This window comes from Dryobates pubescens, chromosome 8 (assembly GCF_014839835.1).
Source record: "Dryobates pubescens isolate bDryPub1 chromosome 8, bDryPub1.pri, whole genome shotgun sequence".
Classification (NCBI taxonomy): Eukaryota; Metazoa; Chordata; class Aves; order Piciformes; family Picidae; genus Dryobates; species Dryobates pubescens.
The window spans coordinates 40,205,508-40,226,973 of record NC_071619.1 but is presented as its reverse complement, the minus strand read 5'-3'; the positions used below and the strand labels follow the sequence as shown (position 1 = coordinate 40,226,973).

The following is a 21,466-nucleotide window of genomic DNA, read 5'->3' as shown; positions in this document are numbered from 1 at the left end:
CAAGAGAAGATATTCAAAGAGTCTCTCAGTTTATTTGTAGCTATGTTGACTGCAGCTGTTCAGGTGGAAGCCTTAGTAGCAAATAGGGCTACCAGCAAGCTTGGAAAATTGAAAATAGATACAGAAAATGGGAATAAAATGAAGTAAAGCACAGCCATAGAATGACACCAGGGCAAAAGTTCTGAACAAGGCAATTCTAGCAGGACAACAGACAACATACAGAACAAATGGTGTTCTAAGTCTGGCAGATGTTATGATGAAGAGAGGACTCTGCAATACTTCTCATACTTTCATGGTCTGATACAGAGCATGCAAAAAGGCTGGATATGGATGTACCTTATGACACCAGGAGATAAAAACTCTAGCTCATTGTTAGCAGTAGATGCCCTTGGAGATATTTTTGGAAGAGTTCTTAAAGCTTAAGGACTAACTTCTTAATAAGACTACAGTACCTGTGGTGGGTTAACCTCAGCTGGCTGGCAGATTCCCAACTAGCTGCTCTCTCAATCCCCCTTCTCAACAGCACAGGGGAAGAAAGCAAGATCAAAAAGCTGATACGCTGAGACAGGGCAAGGAGATTGTTTACCAGTCACAGTGACAGACAAAACAGATACACCTTGGAGAAAATAAATTTATTACCAATTAAGATGAAGTTAGATGGTAAGAAATACCTGTCCCTCACCTCCCCTTTTCCCCAACGGTACTCCTTCATTCCCAACCCCTCTACCTCCTCCACCCTGAGCAGCACAGGGATGATGCATTTTCTGTGTGTCCAGGACTACTTTCATTTTATCATCATAATGCTACTTACAACAGAAGTTTTTTGACAGATGAGGAATGTGGATCCAATTAGGATTTTGGGGGAAAAAAAAGTAGATATTTATGTGCCTTTCCCTGTTGAAAAGGATGAGAGTGTACAGAGTACTGTTTTATCTAAATGTAAGAGGGAATATGCCAGCAGTTCTAGTGCTATAATTACTTTGACTTTGAAAAGTCACTTTACTGTCAAAACATTTACATTTACTTTGGGTGAAACAGGAAGAAATCAGTTGGCCACTTAAATGTGAGATTATATGCTGTTATACAAACTTACTAAAAATTAACCAGCAGAACCTCTGCTAGTTCCTTACAGCTTTTCTGTATCCAAGCTCAACATTTCCTTTCCTTCTCAGACCAAATAATAATCCCTTAAGAGAAAATTTTAGCCAGGGAAAAAATCAAGTGCATTCTTGCTGATTTCAGTGTCACAAACAAGTTTCACATTGGGATACTTTCATTAACTCCTCTACCTCTATTGCTTTCCATGGTTTACATCTGGTTGATAGTAGGCTGAACATGAGCCAGCAGTGTGCCCAGGTGGCTGAGAAGGCCAATGGTATCCTGGCCTAGATCAGGAAAAGTGGGGCCAGCAGAGGCAGGGAAGTCATTGTGCCCTGCACTCAGCACTGGTTAGGCCATACCTTGAGTCTTGTGTCCAGTTCTGGGCTCCTCAGTTTAGGAAAGATGTTGAGTTGCTGGAAGGTGTCCAGAGAAGGGCAACAAAGCTGGGGAGGGGTTTGGAGCACAGCCCTGTGAGGAGAGGCTGAGGGAGCTGGGGTTGCTTATCCTGGAGAAGAAGACGCTCAGGGGAGACCTCATTGCTGTCTATAATTACCTGAAGAGAGGTTGTAGCCAGGTGGGGGTTGGTCTCTTCTCCCAGGCAACCAGCACCAGAACAAGAGGACACAGTCTCAAGCTGCACCAGGGGAGGTTTAGGTTGGATGTTAGGAAGAAAATCTTCCCAGAAAGAGAGATTGGCCATTGGAATGTGCTGCCCAGGGAGGTGGTGGAGTCACCATCCCTGGAGGTGTTTAGGAAGAGACTGGATGAGGCACTTGGTGCCATGGTTTAGTTGATGAGATGGTGTTGGGTGATAGGTTGGACTTGATGATCTCTGAGGTCTTTTCCAACCTGGTCTATTCTATTCTATTCTATTCTATTCTATTCTATTCTATTCTATTCTATTCCACTCCACTCCACTCCACTCCACTCCACTCCACTCCACTCCACTCCACTCCACTCCACTCCACTCCACTCCATTCCATTCCACTGAGGTCTGACTTTCAACTGTGTGACTGACTGAAGTGGACAAACAAACAGGATGCCAAATACACTGTTCATTTTACAGGAACAATGTCACAGTAGTGCTTTTAAATTCTCATGCTATTTTCAGCAGCTCCACAGCCTGAAGTATCTGTAAGGCCAGGCAATGTTCATTTAAACTGCTTTTGAAATAACTGAGGTATTAAAAATATTTAACAAGAATTAGACTGAAATAATAATGAAATCACTAAAATAAGAGCAATTTTTACCAGTAGTGCACTGTAATTGCTGGGAAATTACAGTTTATGGAGTTTTGCATGTAATTCCTTTTCCAAAACAATTCAAACCTGTAATTTATCTGCCTTACTAGTAAGAACATGCTAATCTACTCCAAATAGTGGCAATCTGTACTCTATCAGACAACAACTTGCTGCTTTCTAAAGAATAAACATATACACACTTCCATACACTGTAACTTGAAAAGATTGTTTCATGAGTATCAACACAGTTTCCATCCCTTACCATTTAAGAAGGATACTGAGACACTTGAAGGTCTAGAGAAGGGCAACAAAGCTGGGGAGAGGTCTTGAGCACAAGCCGTACAAGGAGAGGCTGAGGGAGCTGGGGTTGCTTAGCCTGGAGAAGAGAAGGCTCAGGGGTGACCTTATTGCTGTCTCAAACTACCTGAAGGGAGGTTGTAGCCAGGTGGGGGTTGGTCTGTTCTCCCAGGCAACCAGCACCAGAACAAGAGGACACAGTCTCAAACTGTGCCAGGGGAAGTTTAGCCTTGAGTTGAGGAGAAAGTTCTTCCCAGAAAGAGTAATTGGCCATTGGAATGTGCTGCCCAGGGAGGTGGTGGAGTCACCATGGAGGTGTTCAAGAGGGGATTGGACATGGCACTTGAAGCCATGGTTTAGTTAGTCATGAGGTGTTGGGTGACAGGTTGGACTTGATGATCTCTGAGGTCTTTTCCAACCTTATTGATTGTATGATTCTTTCACACTTTTTATTGTCATGCTAATGCATGAACAAGGGGAAGCTTTACACATGTCTGCTTTATGGAAATCTCTGGGAATTAAAAGAAAACCCAAACCATTTCCTCAGAAAGTCCTTGATTTATTCTGTAGTGCTGTTATTCCATTCTAATTTGTGGGCATGAGATGAAGATTTACTCTTAGATCACACTGGAAATTACGATCAGCTCTTTTCTACAAGAGTTTATCTTCCACATAATTACTTCTAGCCTTTAAAATCCCTTGTTAATAATTTTGCCTTAATTCTTGTGCTTGTTCCATACACTGGTTTCTTCTCATTTGTGTCACATACCTACAATTAACTTCTTTTTTGGGGTTTTTTTTTTTGAGAGCTGAGCAATTAGAGCACAGCACATAGGAATGCTTTGTAGAAAGGCAAATCTTTGACCAACGGCATAGTCTCATGTGGTGGGTTTAGGCTATGCCTTTAAAATTTAGTTACAGATTTCAAGCAGAAAAGTAGAACAAATCTAAATAAATCACTATTGGGTGTAAAAAGGAAAAGGAAAGATTATTCTGAACAAATTCATTGGGTAAATATCTGGAATAAGAGGAGCTGTGCCATAACAATTCCTCCCCTTTTCTCTTCTCTTCTGATCTCTGGCTGTTTTGCTTCGCTCGGGAGAAATAATCTGTGCGCTTTGGCTGGCCTTGGCTAAATCTAATCCACTGCTTCTCTCTCTGCTCCTTTCTCTCTTGGCATAGGGAGGTAGAAGGGGGCAGTGGAATGGCTTCCCTGGTCTCTTGACCAGAGGGGTTTTCATGTTGTTTGCTAATTGTAAATACCTGTATAATATTGTAACTCCTGTATATTTTGTACACATTCATTGCATTCCATTGCAGAGTGCAGTTTTGGCTTGTAAATACAGCTTCATTTGCTTCTAACTGACTTGGTCTGGCAGAGTTGATGTTGGGGGGAATCTTCAACCCACCATAACTTACCTAAGACATGGGATACTATCCTTCATTGTTCCTTCACACGCTACAGTGTTGGTACTGCCCGAAAGGCTCTTTAAAGAAGGAAACTGGGAGGAGGCATCTGGAAATGAAGGATTTGTTTCCGGTTCAGGAGTGATGATATCTTCTACTTCATACTGAAGTCGTACCTCTAGAGACTTCAATGAATAAGAAAAGTTGAGTTACAATTTTAATGAAGCTGCTCAAAGTCTTGTTACGTTCAAATAAATGTCAGGAAGCCTCTTTGTGAAAAATTACAACCTCTCCCTCCCCTCCCCATTTATCATTATCATTTGCAGGCAAAGAATACTGTCAGTTGTTTTCTATACAGCCTCACAGCAAAATCAGATAGGAACTAGTCCTCTGCCCTGTGCTTACTGAGAAATACATAGGTATATTCCAGTGCTGACTTGGAGTCAAGCCTTTTGTTTTAAGTGAAAGGCAAGAACACAGCTTTCCAGAATTTATTATGAGAAGAGAAGTTACTTGCTCATCCCAAAACAAATATTTTGGCACAAGAAGGTCTCAGGACAAATATCACACAAAAAAATTTTTGCCTCTTTTCTGATCCTTTCTTTCCTAAGCAAATTCATTAAAAGAATGATGATCAACGCTGCCTCCTCATTTCCTACTACAACAGAGTCTCTGCAAGACAGGTTGCAGCCAGTGTGCAGAAGACCAGCAGTGTGGGTAGTACTGATGGATGAACTTCATTTGTCCAGAGGTGGGAGTCAGGAAATGAGAAATAACAGAGCAGAGAGTTCTGTATTTCTTAGAGCAAACATGAGTTTGGTGGATTCTGGACAGCAAAGTTCAAACCAGTTAGTTGTTGCTTTCTTTCTAGGCTCTCTAGATGGAGAAAAGATGACCAACCAGGCCCAAACTCCCTTCAGTTCATTCCATTAATTCAGGAAACCTTAACTGAAGGACTCCAAAACACAGAGGAAACTAGACAGAGAGCTCAAATCTGGAGATTTGAGATCAAATCTGAGAATCACAGTAAATATTGGGCAATTCTTTCTACCTCATTAATTATTGAAGGAGATCTCCATTTGGAAAAGGAAACAAGGTACAGCCCTTAAAGAGAGAAGGTCTTGGGGCGACTGGCTGAATAGTAATTTTTGTGCAGTTACTTTCAAGTGATCAGAAGCAATTGCAGATGTAGACACTGCAAATTCCATTTTCATTAGTGATCTCCCACTGAGACATCACCTGCACCAGAATGGAGAAGAAGAAAATACCTAGGCTTGGTGAGGCTAGGGAGATGAAGATCAGAGTTGAGGGCTCTCCTGTTTCTCAACCACTGTGTTAAAACATAAGATTTTAGAAAGAAGTGATTCTGCTAAAGCAGAAGAGAAAGAGTCAAACTTCATTTCTGCTTGTAAAATCCATGGATGGTTTTTGTCTGAATCACCTAAAGAAACCTATGGTCCCCATTTGCCTTCAAAGACTAATGAGTGAAATATTGAGCTGAGGAAAATCTAATCTCCTGGAAGTAATTGCTGCTGACTGAAACAATTTGTAATGCTGTTTAATCTTCATGTAAGACTGGAGTAACTGTGGAAGAGTGTTTTCTCCTGCTTGTCATATTAGAAGTGCATCACTCTTTGGACGTTTTTCTTCGTGCCTTCCTTTTCCGACTAAAATTCATTTTGTGAAGTTCTAGCTACCATCCATGCAGTGTGGAGGAGAAATGTAGACTACTAACATGGCTGAGAATTTTTTTATGGTCTTGAGCACAAGCCCTATGAGGAGAGGCTGAGGGAGCTGCGATTGTTTAGCCTGGAGAAGAGGAGGCTCAGGGGAGACCTCATTGCTCTCTACAACTACCTGAAGGGAGGTTGTAGCCAGGTGGGGGTTGGTCTCTTCTCCCAGGCAACCAGCACCAGAACAAGAGGACACAGTCTCAAGCTGCAACAGGGGAAGTTTAGGCTGGAGATGAGGAGAAAGTTCTTCTCAGAAAGAGTAACTGGCCATTGGAATGTGCTGCCCAGGGAGGTGATGGAGTCACCATCCCTGGAGGTGTTCAAAAAGCGATTGGTTGTGGCACTTGAAGCCATGGTTTAGTAGTCTTGAAGTCTTAGGTGACAGGTTGGACTTGATGATCTCTGAGGTCTTTTCCAGCCTTATTCTATGATTCTATGTTTTGGTCCCTGCTTTGGCTGGACCTTGGAAGTGGTACAGACCTGTTGTACCAATTTATTTTGAGGATCCCACTACCAGGTTCATTGATTTTCCTTTCTACATTCAAATTAGTGGAAACTTTTTTCCTATGGTTCTTCTGTAGAGCTTTGAAAAAGAGATTCCCTGAGAAAAGGCTGATCACTAGGAAAGTTATCATGTTTAATAGATACCTAGATATCCTTTTGAGACAGGATGGAGTAGATTCAGAACAACAGTAGCAAATGCTTTTTACACGCTGCATGACTCCAAGATTGTCTCACACATACTACCTACCTCCAGAATGTGATAAGGAATGATGCATATAATATTTCTATTAAAGAAATTCCAGGCACAATTTATGCCTCTGGGACATGTTCAGCAGCAGACTTTCCCTGCTACATGGAGAAACCTTTGAGTAGACTCCATGCTTCCCATTTACCACTGCAGTAACATTACATCAGGCAGTCAAACCAACAGGTGGGCTTTAAAATGATGGGATTTGCATTTTGAACTCAAGCTGAGTTCAGGCTGGCTGCTGGAGAAGGAAGACACTAAGCACTAGAACTTGGATTCACCTCAGGCAGCAAAGCGATCCTGGGACTGACCAGCACAGTCTCAGTATAGACAAAGCTAGGCAGCCTGAAGTCAGCTGCTAATTCCAACAGAGATTTCCACACATTGTATTAAGAAAAATAATATTTAGGAGTGAAGACTTGGAATGCCTGCAGCAACAATGTGGAAAGGATGAGACCCACCTCAGGGATTCACAAAACCCAGGGGAACTCAGTGACTACGCCACCAAGATTAGATAATATTAAAGCAACTCTTTAGAGGACAATTCCTCACACAAATGCTTCTGAATTACAGATAAAATCTGAGACACTCTTAAATAGCACATATTAAAAAACATCAGAAAATACCATTTCTGATGCAATTCAGCCACAAAGGTAGAAGACAGGAAAATAAAGGAATTAAATGTTAGGTAATGAGAGATAAGAGGCATTTACTATGGAACTATGCGTGAATACAAAAGTTTAGCCATTTTAGCACCATTATACATGAGCTGGTCAGTAAGGTGAAATTACTCTTCATTAGTTTTAAAGCTTTCCTGAAAGGATACATTCAGCTTGCTTCATAACTGCTTCTGGGGGACAAAAATAAGAGGAAAACCACAGAAGAGCTATAGGTGATGAATTTCCTTACCAGATGGCACATGGCTACAGGCCAAAAATGACATGTTTTTGCCAAGCCAGAGCTATAGACTTTCTAAAGAACATGAAAATAGTGTGAAAAGGAAAAGAGCTGTAATTGGGAAAGGTGGAAAATAAAAGAGAGGTTTTTGGGTCACTCCCTGGGGTTTGCTGAGCACTGGCTGACACAAAGAAATGCTTTCTGCTGAGAGTGTTTTGAGCTGCAAAGTGGTCTCCAGCACTACAGAATGGCAAGCCTAGAGAGGCAGTCATTTTCAGTTTGGTTTTGCCCTAGGAGTAGTCTCTTGTTAAACTTCTTGGACTTAAGAAAGAATGTTTTACATTATAAATGCTGTCCAGACACACTGTTAGCAGCGGTTGTGGCTCCCGTGCAGAAATGCAAGGTTAAAACCAAAGTCAGTCTTGCTGTAAGTAAAAAGGGACTGCAGTGCAGTTAAAAGAACATTGACTGTGTGATTCTGCATGAAATAAGGTGGCTTCTTAAGACTTGAAAACAAAAGAAAAAGAAGTGTTTGAACAGGAAAAAGCAACATAACACTTAGGAAGCCATCAAGTGCTTAGCCATAAATAATCTGGCATTTCATATAGTGTCCATTTTTAAGGGAATAAAGTCAGCATAAGCTAGAAAACAAAAAATCAACTCCTGAAATGTTGTTAAAGCCAGTGACAATTTCCAGTCCCCTTGGGGTACTAATGCCATGAACATAAATTAAAGAGATTTAATACTTGAGTTAATAAGAGCACTATTATGTAAGCACATAATGTACATTATCTAATCATAACATACAGCAGCCAGTATTTTTAGAGCAGGTAAATACAACAGAGATTTACTGTACCATAAAGTCTGAAAAGCAAACTGTCTGAAAGCTGTTCTGGTTGTTACTATGAAAGCAAAAAAAGTGGAGAGCTGGCTCACAAAAAACTCCAGTTATTGTCACTACCTTTAGTAGGATCAAGGTTTCACTCAAAAGGCTTGAAGGTCCCTAAATCTCTATCTTGTACAGCTTGATATTAATTTTACTTGAGAATATGAGCAGAAACAGCGAGACAATTTAATGTAGAAATGATGTTCTTTTTATGAGAGAGCAAAATTACGAAGGACTTACTGCAATTTCAGTATTTACTTCATGTTTGCTGAACCTGTAAACGACCACATACGCAGAAACCCCTGCCACACAGAAAATTCGGCTTTCAGGGCACCAGTACATCATCTGAACAGCAAAAGGATCTTCTTCCACAATCTCTGCTGTTGCTTTTCCTTCTCCTGGTTTCTGTTTTTCGAAGACCTTTGATGTTTTTAATTTGTACAACATCTGCAGAGTAACTGGAATATATTAAAACACATTAAAGAAACACTGACTCACATGAAGCAAATCAGAGATAAAAATTCCTCAGTTCCCTTCCTCTTTTCATTACAGCATAATAAAGAACCTTATGAAGGTCTAAAGAGAAGAAGAAGATGGGTATTACACAATACAGATATTATTCTGTTGCCTAGTACTGTTAGGATATGCATTTAATACTTCCAAAGTAGATATTGGTGAAAAAATTCTTAGTACTTTCTGGGACAGGATGCCAGAGGTGTCAGTTAACTCTTATGTCCATAATTAGGCTTACACTGAACGTTACAGGGAGGCTCTGATAATGGTTCTGTTCTCCTAATGAGATATGAAACTAAGATTTCATTTTCCTGAGGTTATTGCCTGGTTAGAATGTAAAGAGTCTATGCTACTTCAGGAGAAGACATTAGGAAAGTATTTTGGTGACCCAGGCAACACAAAGGATTTTGAACAAAGAGGAGTTTTAAAATGTTTTGAATTTCTTGACTAATAAGAATACCTGCATTGATACCTGTTCAGGAAGCATTCCTATCCAGAAGCTTTTGGCAAGAATAGAATTGCACAGACATGAATTTCAGAGGTAAAGGAGGGCTTATAATTAACCCCATTTTGTTTCATTCACATTCCTCCCTGTGTTTTTTTACTACTTTTATATTGATTTACCAGTGGCATTAATCAAATAACTGCATAAGGTCAGGAAAAAAGCACTCAGGCCCAGTACCTATAAAGGCAAAACTGTCATGTACATTAGTGCAATTGTGTACTAGATCAATCTAGCTAGCTTGACTAAAGAGAGCAAGAAAAAGATGAGAGAATGTTTTTTTAGTTAGGTAACCAGATAGAACAGAATAGAATTAACCAGGTTGGAAAAGACCTTTGGGATCATCAAGTCCAACCTATCAACCAACACCATCTAATCAACTAAACCGTGGCACCAAGAACCTCATCCAGTCTCCTCTTAAACACTTCCAGTGAAATGTTACAGTGTGAGCTCAATTTAAAAAGGATATTGAGACTCTTGAACATGTCCAGAGAAGGGCAACAAAGCTGGAGAGGGGTCTGGAGCACAGCCCTATGAGGAGAGGCTGAGTGAGCTGGGGTTGCTCAGCCTGCAGGAGGCTCAGGGGAGACCTTAATGCTGCCTACAACTACCTGAAGGGAGGTTGTAGCCAGGAGGGGGTTGGTCTCTTCTCCCAGGCAACCAGCACCAGAACAAGAGGACACAGTCTCAAGCTGTGCCAGGGGAAGTTTAGGCTGGAGGTGAGAAGAAAGTTCTTCCCAGAAAGATATTGGCCATTGGAATGGGCTGCCCAGGGAGGTGGTGGATTCACCGTTCCTGGAGGTGTTCAAGAGGGGATTGGACGTGGCACTTTAAGCCATGGATTAGTAGTCCTGAGGTATTGGGTGACAGGTTGGACTTGATGATCTCTGAGGTCTTTTCCAACCTTGTTAATTCTATGATAAACTCCTATTGACTTAATTCTGTCTTTTTTATTTACAAAAAAATAATAATTATGTATTATTTCTGATCTTCACCATCATTGAAAATACTGGAAGATGTAAACTCTAACTCTGTTTTTTAATCCATTTCCCAACATACAAATTGCATAACACCCCCCCCTCCTCCCCCCACCATCATGTTCAGCTGACATGTCTATGTAGAATTTTGTCATGAAATGAGGCTTTGGAAATCCTCATTTTCTCCTTGTCCATCCTGAAGAGTAAAAACATTTGGAATTGGGCAAAAAGAGAACTACCTGACATTGTCATCAGGTGTAGCTGACACCAAAGTCTTGCAAACATTCCATGTATGTTGCTGGAAACTTTAGCTGTATTAATAACTACTATACTGTGACACAATGTGGAGCTAGCAGGTAGTTTAAGTATTGTACACCCTGTGTTCTTGCCACCATTACAGACTGGTCATTAGGATCAAATTAAATCTCTCTATGGCTAACAGCTCATACAGAAGTGCCTTTGCCACTCTCTTTTAAGAGACTGATACCTCATAAAAGAGATATTCTACCCAGGTATTCCTGTACCACAGGAGAGAGAGAATACTCAAGGTGAGGCTCGAGGTGAGGAGAAAGTTCTTCACCGAGAGTCATTAGCCATTGGAATGTGCTGCCCAGGGAGGTGGTGGAGTCACCATCCCTGGAGGTGTTCAAGAGGGGATTGGACTGCTTGAATGTGTCCAGAGAAGGGCAACAAAACTGGGGAGGGGTTTGGAGCACAGCCCTGTGAGGCGAGGCTGAGGGAGCTAGGGTTGCTTAGCCTGGAGAAAAGGAGGCTCAGGGGAGACCTTCTTGGTGTCTACAACTGCCTGAAGGGAGGTTGTAGCCAGGTGGGGATTGGTCTCTTCTCCCAGGCAACCATCAACAGAACAAGAGGACACAGTCTCAATCTGTGCCAGTGGAGCTTTAGGTTGGATATTAGGAAGAAATTCTTTCCAGAAAGAGAGATTGGCCATTGGGATGTGCTGCCCAGGGAGGTGGTGGAGTCACCGTCGCTGGAAATGTTTAAAAAGAGACTGGATGAGGCACTTGGTGCCATGGTTTAGTTAATTAGATGGTGTTGGGTGATAGGTTGGACTCAATGATCTTGAAGGTCTTATCCAACCTGGTTAATTCTGTATTCTGTATTCTGGACGTGGCACTTGGTGCCACGGTCTAGTCATGATGTCTGTGGTGACAGGTTGGACTCGATGATCTTTGAGGTCTCTTCCAACCTTAGTGATACTGTGATACAAGGCAACTCTGCTGTAGCTTTCACAAAGCAGAGTCATGTTATTTGAACTTTCAACCAAAATCTATGCATGATTTTAATAAACACATTTTCCTAATAAGTACCACATGCATTGTCTGTAGGGGGAAATGCTGGGTTTGATATGTGTCCTCATAGCTAGAATGCACACAAGTATCTTCTGAAGCTTTTTTCCCTGCTAGGATGAATGCAGATACTTCACAATTATTTTCTGGAGCTTGAGCCTGGAGAAGAAAACTGTTAGGTCTTTTCCCTCTTTGCCTGATTAGACATGTTGGGAGATGTATTTACTTTCAGTTAGCTGTAAAAATTACTAGATTGTACTCAGACTAGAAGAGGAATTTCAATTGGAACTGAATACCAGCTTTAACTGAATATAAGAGTGTGTCCACTCTTTTATACTCAGAAGATAATGCTCTAGGAATTCTTTTACCAACACTTCAGGTTTGGTGTGCTGGATATTTTCACCAACACGTCATCCTTCATAGGTTTGGTGTGCTGGATATTTTCACCAGCACTTCATCCTTCATAGGTTTGGTATGCTGGATGTGGGGGTTTTATTCCTCTCAAGCTTTTCCCTTCTTTTCTATCAAATATAACTCATTAGCACTGGCTTTTTCCTTAAGATAATAAAAATTTGCTGCATTCCACCTCATTCTTCTTAATATAATTAGAGGTATTCTGTTCTACTTCTCATACTGTTAAGCATCACGATATACCTATCTATAGATGTCTGTCTGTGATTTGTCAGCATTATATAAAAGTGAACTTAGAGACTTACTGGCAGAAGCATCCCAAAACTTTACTGATCCATCTGCATGGCTTAAAAAAAACATAAGAAAATTCGTGTGTTAAAACAAGATGCAGTTGTAAAACACCTTCTACTTTCAGTGAATGAAAACAATGAGCAGAAAAACCTGTATTTGGCTCACATGGTAATTCTCTTCCTGACAGTATACAATCATACATGCAAAAACTATGAGAAAATAGTCTCTTATTAGTTTGTTTAGGTAAATAAAACTCTTGTTTGTGCATTTCCTATAGAGAACTAAGCCTCAGTGAGATTTAAGCTTGCAACAGTAAGAAATGAATTCCCACACTAATGCCAGGTTTAAATGACAGCCCTTTTGGCTTTGCAGTGAGCCAGGCTAAAACCTGTGCACCCAAAGTTTGTATAATGAACTAGGGAAAAAAAACAGAAGGGAACTTAAATTTGCTTAATCCCTTACAGCTGTGTTCTTCATAGCAATGTAAAACCATCCCTGAAGTAATGCTGAGGAAAGAAGACAGTTCTGTTTAAAATGAGAGTAATCCCTTCAGCACCTTGTTGCACAAATCATTATATTTATTTTAAAAAGACATGTTAAGTAATAACCAGAGGGAAACACAGTGCATCAAAGCTAAATAGCTTCTGTTTTACAGCACAGCCCCGTGGAAATCCAGCAGGCATTGCTTCTACTGCAATTTGAGCCTTTCTAGATATTTTTGCTATGCGGCTGCCTCTCCACTCACAAGGTAAAATTCATCGCGGTGCACCACAGCCTCTCTAGTGCTGGGGCATTAAGATGAATTCCCAAACACTCCCCAGTCATAAAGTCCCCAGAAGGCCAAAGGACAACAGCTACAGAACAGCTACAGAAGAACAGTTCTTCCCCTTTTAAAAGCTATTCTCTATTACCTTCAAGGCAAAAATGTTCCCTTTCATTGAACATTGAATGATGATCTTTGGACTCGATGATCTTTGAGGTCTCTTCCAACCTTGGTGATACTGTGAATCCGTGATACTGTGAAACTCTCCTTGCCAAAGACCCCACTCTCCCAAGTATGTAGATTTTCTGGAGCCTCAAATGATCATTCTTCATAGTATCTTATCCCCAAGTGAAAATCTCTGTTTTCTACAGCAAATGGGAATTTCAGTGGTGACTGTGTGCAAGGGAGAAGACTCCATACCTCAAATGAAGAGGATATGGGTATTTTGTGAAGGATCAGCTCTTATCTATAGCTAATCCACAGTCAAAAGCTGTAGATACTAATGTTTTAAAAGTAGCAGTCCTCAGTTTTATTCTCACCCTGTAATGATGATTTCAGGATAGGTCTGAGCTCCAAGGTTCCACGCTCCACCACTGATAGGCCACTCCTAAACGAACAACAAGAGTACAGACATGACAACTAACTGTGATGAATCTTGCTGAGTTTCTTTTTAAACTAAACAACATCTTCCTCCAAAAAAAGCAACACAACTCATAAAAGGACCAAAACCATGTAGCATTCAAGGCTTAAAGCTTATTAACATTATTATATTACCAACCAAGGCTTTTGAAACACAACATTTTTAAAAGCTAAAGCTCTATGTTTTTAAAGTATTTCTGCACAGGTAGCACTCAAGAGCACAACACAGGAACCAGAGGAAGGAACAATATAAGGCTGTGTTACTCTTTCCAGATTGCTGGGCTCTTGGAGTTTCCATAGGACACTGAATAGACTGCAAATCTATTTTGAGGACAAAGACTACTGAAAAGATTGTCCCAGAAGCAAATATCTGAGCAAGAGGCCACAAGATGCAAGATAAGGGAATGCAACATTTACAGAAGGTATGAAATCATCATCTCTTCTCTGCATATTTTTTACTAGTGGATTGAGTTGAACCTGCTGCTGTTATTCATACCATCCTGCAGTCTTGCCAGCTTCAACAAATGAAAATGCTAACTGCAGCAAAGTATTATGGGGCTCGATGTTCAGACTGCAACATGGGAGGCTTCCTGTTCTGGCTTCTTGGTTCTGGCTTCTTTGGTGTGGTCTCTTTTCTGCAGGCAATGATGTTGAAATGGGTAGGAGTTGGGTAGCTGCTGGGTTTGGTTTTCTGTTTTATGCTGGGTTTTTTCCCCTGTGTTTCACTGTTCTTCTGCAAATAGGCTAAGCTAAGGTAATCGTGCATTGTATTGTTAGATTAATTAGATTATTAGCTGACATAATTATCCATTGTGATTCTGATATCTATGTTATATTAACCTCTTATCTCTTTATCTCAACCCTGAGTTTTGTGTGTTACTTTGCCCCTCACTTTTGTGTTGGGGGAGCAGGGAGTTTAGCCCTTGCACTAAACCATTACATAGCGGCAAGACTTCCATTCTCTTCCTTGGCCTAGGCTGGTAGAGCAGGATGCTGGGCTGTGCCTAAAGCTTGACCTGTATGGATCCAGAATGTGAACGATAAAAATATGTGCAGAGTGGGTGAGGATGTGTCTAGAGCATGAGTGGGTGGAAGAAGACTGGGGAAAAAAACTGGTTCTATGGAACCATGTAGTGATTGTGGGTACAGAAATAGGTGGGTGGCAAATGAGTGGCGACCTACATTCAGAGCATGTATTTCTATGCGCACAAATAAAGCCAGGGGACAAGAGTGATTACAATGAATAGAGGTAGGAGGTGAAAACTTTGGGGAACAGGGTATACTAGGTAAGGATAGATAAGCAGACAAATTCAAACTAGAGGAAAAAGTATTTTCTGAAGCACTTTGCTGAATGAAAACCCAAAAGAAGAGCCCTCTTTCTCAGTTCATGGAAAATAAGGCAGCTCCAAGGAGAATACTTCTGCTAATATGAATAAAAGCCTGACAAAGTCTTATTTGCTTACCCACTAAAACAAACAAAACCAGCCCCTATTATGATGGATTAGTTTAAGTCAAAACACAAACCAGACTAATACTCTATAAAAGGATTGTGTTTGTTATTATTTCTGCAGCTTGTCCTGTTTCTAAAAGCATTATGTTAAGCCTTTGGTAGCTCAGTAAAATAATTATTAGTATCTCTGTTTAATAAAAACCTCACAGACATGCTGTCAACCTTCAACTTTCACTGAAGCTCTTCTGCTAACTTCTTTCAGTTACAATGCTTATACTTTTTTCTTTAAGACAATTTATCCATGCAAATTCAAATAGTAAACTGAAGGCTTTCTTATAACTGAGTCTGGCTTGTCGTAATTCCAGAAGCCTCATAATGAAGTCCTATATAACAGTCATTCATAGTTGTGCTTAAGTGATGGTGTTTCTGAGGGACAAATAACAGCCTGTAAACATACTGCTAAGCTGCTGGTTACACCATCTTGAAAGTGATGATGTGGCAGTTTAGGCTGGGTGCCTCCTGTTCCTGCCACGTAAGTTACACCTCTGGTGTCCCGAGGGTCCAGCCCAGTAGGTGGACACAGAAAGCTGTGTATTTCAAACCCATAATATCCTGCGCCCTGTAAGTCCATCTGCAAAGTCTTCCTCTTTTCTTCCCTCTCTGCTCCTGTGGGAGATGCTCCCTATTGGGTAATGGTGGGGGAGTATCTCAAAGCCTCTTAGGCCAGCCTGAGACTAACCTGAGACTAGGGAGGAAGAGCCCTGGGGGTTTTGGGTATACCCTCAGGTGGGGAAACTGGAAGTGTTTGGGAGGCTTTTGGGTGTGCTGCAGGGGACTCTGTATGCTTTGGGTTTCTTTTGTCACTGTGCTTTGTAGCTTCTGTAAAACACTAATTGCTTTTCCATTTAAACTTTCCATCACTTCTGCAATCCATTTGTGTGAGTGTCATTCTTTTGCCCCGTTCAGGGGCAAGAGGGGCATCTGCCTGGCCTCCAGCCAGGACAGAGGATTACAGAAATAAAATTAGAATAGTCTTGTAAGATGTTGCAAAAAACATAGGGTGTACATCTAACAGCTTTGCTTAAAAAACAATAATAACATTTGGTTTTGATTACCTTATTGCTGTATCCTTGCTTTTTATGTTTTGCTCCTACAGAATAGAGCACAGGAATCAAATCTGGAGGACAGTCCGCAAAATATTCTGTGCAGGTAACAGGTGACTCATGAATGTCAATAGGATATGGATTTTCAAAGATTGGAAAACTAGTTAAGGAAGACAATTTATTAGAAGCACTGTGACACACTGAGCCATAGAAAGAAACACATTCTTACATGTTAGCATGTAACAGTACAATCATTACTGAGAACATCTATTTTCCTCTACTTATTACAACACATGTGTAATTATTCAAATGAAAATATAAAAGTGCCACTGCTGTGACAAGAATCCTCTTGTCACTGAAACACTCATTCATGTGAAGAGTTCCTAAGGCTAACAGAGCTACTTGTCTGAATGATGATTGCAAACTAATACTCCCCAACATCTCAAAAACCTACTCTACATAGAAGCGACACATGCTACAGACACTTCAGGATCATGGCTATGATGCGTATCATGACCTAAGAATTACCTATACAGCTGTGAGTTTTGCATTGAGCAGCTTAGCTTATTGGCTTGGCAGAGTACCGATTCTACAGTGAACCATTGTGATAAGAGATGAAGTGGGTCTCGGTTTATTTCTCACTTCCATCAGTTTGGACAGTTGGATAAGAAGGAAGGCCTCACTTCTGCCCTATTACACAATGTTATTTGCAACTAAACAATGCAGGAGCTCTGATTCTGATTTCAGTTACATCCATTTTATATTGCTGAGATTATTTGAATTACTCTTGAAAGCGAGTGAGATCAGAATATGGTTCACTCAAAATGTTTCAAGATGCTAAGGGCAAAATCTGTTTCCAGTTGTAGCACTGTGAACAGGGATGCAAATTGCTTGCAGTGTTGGAGGCAGAACAAAGTAAAGAATTGGATTCTGCATTCCATGACACATTGTTCCGCAACACACAGGTCCTCTTTGAGATGAACATTGACTCTGATGTGAAAGGACTATTTGACACTTAAAGCAGCAGTTGCATCATGAAACAATCCCACAGATCCACTATAAATTGATGCCATTATTTATCAAGGTACTTAAGTAAATACTTAAGTGATAGTCACAGATTCAGAGATCGCACTGGCTTGGAAGGAATACTCAAAAGTCACCTTGTCTAACCCCCACTATGCACTGAGCAGGGACAGATCCAATTAGATCAGGCTGTTCCTGTGGAGCCTAGTGAGGTTAGGCATGCATATTTGTATTAGTTGAATCTGATTTCCAAGACATACATTGAGGTCATAATTCAGCATGTGACCAAGTATTACTTAACTTTGATGTTGAGTCAGTGTTTGAGGGATATGCTGCGTGGACCACAGATTTAAATTTGTTCCCAAACTTAAGAACAAATACTATCACAAATTGATTAGCTGACCTTTGCTCTTAAAATAGCAGTAAACATATGGAGTGAATTACCAAGAGTAAATGATATTGGCTATTAAAATGACATTGCATAACAACATTTGGATTTTTATCATAATTTGCTGCACAGTACAAGTAGCTTCATGCCAGACTCCATACTTACTTGCTTTGTGTCAGGTCAACAACAATGAGATCCTTTTCCAAAAGCACAACTACAGCGTAGGGTTCTTGAAATTCTGTAAGCAAGGAATCAAGTGAAAAAGACATGGAGTGCTAACAGCCAGTTTGAAAAAGCAAACCATACTTATCTTCTCTAATCATTCACAGTATATTAAACAAGAGTTTTAAGGTAGAAATCCCAAGTCCATTTGCAAACCAGAGCCAGATAGGAACTGAGAAATTACTTTGGGCCACTACTGCTGACAACATACATAGTAGAAATAGAATTGTTATACTATAACTTGCCAGGATGACAGGATATTCAAATCAGAGAAAAAAACCCCATAGGTTGTGTGTATCACTGCATTGCTGAATCCAATTATTATTCAGAAAATGTATTTTTGCTGCCCAATAGTAATACTTCCGCTGTGTGGAACTGTTCTTCAAGACCAGATTAAGAACAGCTGGCCCAATTCACTTACTGATACACAATATCCTCATTTCCAAAGCAATTCCAACGGAATCCTGTAATTCTGCTTGTTCAATTTAGATACTAAAATCATAGAATCATAGAATCAATAAGGTTGGAAAAGACCTCAAAGATCATCAAGTCCAACCTGTCACCCAACACCTCATGACTACTAATCCATGGCTTCAAGTGCCACGTCCAATCCTTTTTTGAACACCTCCAGGGGCAATATTGACACACTCCTTCCTCCCACACACACTTTAGGAGATTATATTGTTTGGTTTTTTTTTAATTAAATGCTTTTCTCATTTGTAAAAAGTAAAAATAAATGCTTCCCTTGATGCATAAAAAACATAAACGTGAAATTATGACCCTCTTTTCAACAGCAACAAACAATTCCAGCATATGCAAGCTCAGAGTACTCTCCAGTGATGGCTGATGCCAAGAGGCTGAGTCAATTGATAGTACTTGATTTATCTTCCTTTAAGGACAGCCACAAATGTACATTTGTGGCCTGTTTATATACAAGGCTATGAATAAAACAGGTTAAACCAAATATCTGGAATGGAATGAAATAGAATGGAATGGAATGGAATAGAATGGAATGGAATGGAATGGAATGGAATGGAGTAGAATAGAATAGAATAGAATAGAATAGAGTAGAATAGAATAGAATAGAATAGAATAGAATAGAATAGAATAGAATAGGAGTTAGAATGGAATGGAATGGAATGGAATGGAATGGAATGGAAGGGAAGGGAATAGAATAGAATAGAATAGAATAGAATAGAATAGAATAGAATAGAATAGAATAGAATAGAATAGAATAGAATAGAATGGAATAGAATGGAATAGAATGGAATAGAGTTGGAATGGAATGGAATGGAATAGAATAGAATAGAATAACAGAATCCACCAGGTTGGAAAAGACCTTTGAGATCATCGAGTCCAACCTATCACCCAACACCATCTAATCAGCTAAACCATGGCACCAAGAGCCCCATCCAGTCTCTTCTTAAACACCTCCAGTGAAATGTTACAGTGTGAGCTGGGGAGGGGTTCCCAATATTATTCCTGGGAAGTGTCACTCATATTTGGCACAGTTAAATGAAGGCCAAACCAAACTGATTACTGAAAAATGCACCTTGAAACAAATATACATTTTGCTTTTACTAAGTATTTTAAGTATGTACTCGACTTAGCCGTGTGTAAGGTTTATTTTGCTTTTCTTCTTGAGGGATTAAAATGCTAAACTTAGTCCACTTCTGGCTTACAGCCTTTCTTGATTAACTTTCTGGAGTTTTCTCTGCATGTACTTCACTATTCGGCAGTTCCACAATATGCAGTAAATAAGTTGGACTTCACAGTATCACAGTATCATGAAGGTTGGAACAGACCTCAGAGATCATCAAGTCCAACCTCTCACCCAACACCTCATGACTACTAGACCATGGCACCAAGTGCCACATCCAATCCCCTCCTGAACTCCTCCAGGGACAGTGACTCCACCACCTCCCTGGGTAGCCCATTCCAATGGCGAACAACTGTCTCAGTGAAGAACTTAATGACCTCTGAGGTCTTTTCCAACCTTATTGACTCTATGATTATGATTCTATGGTTAAAATACTTTTAACAGCTCACTTTAGGCTGAAGGGTAAGAGCTTTTTTGCAGATAAGTGATAGTTTAATAGTTTAGTTCAATAATGTAGCATTCTGGAGATTTTCACCATTATGAATAGTGTCAGAAACATAAGCACATATGTTTGAGTAATAGCAGTATTTCCTCACAGTAAACCATTTCTTTCTAGGTTATATTTGGAGATTAATGCATGCTTTATTGTCCATTTATTACTTGCTTCCTACAGTGAGAATGCAAACAAGTTCCAGGTACTTTCAGTGATGTGTTTTTCTCAGATGGAGACAACTGGAAGTCCCTGGAGTGAGAAGGTATGAGAGAAGATCACTTCATTGATGTTCTCCAGAACTGTGTTTCGCTGAATAAACTCACCATTTGGATATGGAGTTTCACAGAGAGTTAAAAAATCAACTATAGGGTGATCCATTTCAAGAACTGTAATGGCTTTCCCGTGCATGATTGTTAAGCTTGGTCTTCGACAAGGCTTGTCGTATGACAACCCACCAGAAAATATGACAAACGGCTCACTGCATGAAAAAACACACAGCACAGTAAGTTTGCATAGTTCCATACAAGTTTGCATTATCTATTTAGTACCTCTAAAGACTAACAAATAGCTTTTCAAAAAGAAAGCAAAGCAAATTCTGAAGGCATTTTTACACTGGAATGGGACACTGAGCTAATTACAGAACGAACATACCTGCTCTTACAGGTCTTGTACTCTACTTTAAGAATTGGTTTACAAGACTCAGGCTTTTTCCCATCTCTTTGAACTTTTCCTAAGAAAAGAAAGATGAAAACTGTATTAAAATGTCATGCTAATAGAACTTTAAAGCTAAGGAGATGATGAGTGTTAGTTCCTGTTTCCATAAAATATGCATTTGTCTAAATTAATTACATCTGCTCTGGCTTTATGGTTTTACTGCTGTGTACATCTAAAGGACCATAGACCACACATCAAAGACATCTAAACCCCATGCAGATTGCTGGCAAGGATGACACTTAGCTAATAATTAATGAATTTGACCAATGTATGCCTTTTTTATCCCTGATTATATTATGGTCATAAACAGCTTAATTGTTTCTTAAGTTACATTCATAGATCGACTCAGTTCCTTTTCTTGATGAAAGGTTACATGCCCTGGAGGGAAACTAGTTGAGTGATAAAATCAAATGAAGTGTACAACTGAAATTCAGGGATTCTTGGTTAATTATGGCTCAGCCCTTTCTTTCAGCCAGAGAGGAGTCACTTGTAAACCTAAAAGATAACCATTTTGGGGTTGTTGCTTTTGACAGCCTGTGCTTCCTTTTGACAACCACTTGACTGGAAGATACAGTGCTGACAGAGCCAGACTGTCCTCAGAGGCACACAGTAACATGATGGGAGGACTGAAGCTGAGATGCAAGAAACTCTGCTTAGGTATTAGAAAAATAATTAATGAATTTGTATTTCATATTTCTGTGACTAAAAATGATAAAACAAATTAGGAATTTTAAGAACACAGAACTTCTCTTCC

General features: G+C 40.1%; 1 protein-coding gene across 2 annotated transcripts in view; it reads right to left on the bottom strand.

Annotated features, from left to right (window-relative positions):
* Positions 1-21,466, bottom strand: part of STXBP5L (syntaxin binding protein 5L) — a 255,306-nt gene that overhangs the window by 72,610 nt on the left and 161,230 nt on the right. For both annotated transcript variants that reach the window (XM_009906530.2, XM_054163231.1), the window contains exons 9-16: positions 20,650-20,728; positions 20,322-20,476; positions 17,849-17,921; positions 16,285-16,432; positions 13,620-13,687; positions 12,332-12,372; positions 8,554-8,771; positions 4,059-4,231 (exon numbers count right to left, since the gene is read on the bottom strand). In XM_009906530.2, the coding sequence (XP_009904832.1) occupies positions 4,059-4,231; positions 8,554-8,771; positions 12,332-12,372; positions 13,620-13,687; positions 16,285-16,432; positions 17,849-17,921; positions 20,322-20,476; positions 20,650-20,728 (955 nt within the window). The remainder of the gene's footprint in view (positions 1-4,058; positions 4,232-8,553; positions 8,772-12,331; positions 12,373-13,619; positions 13,688-16,284; positions 16,433-17,848; positions 17,922-20,321; positions 20,477-20,649; positions 20,729-21,466) is intronic.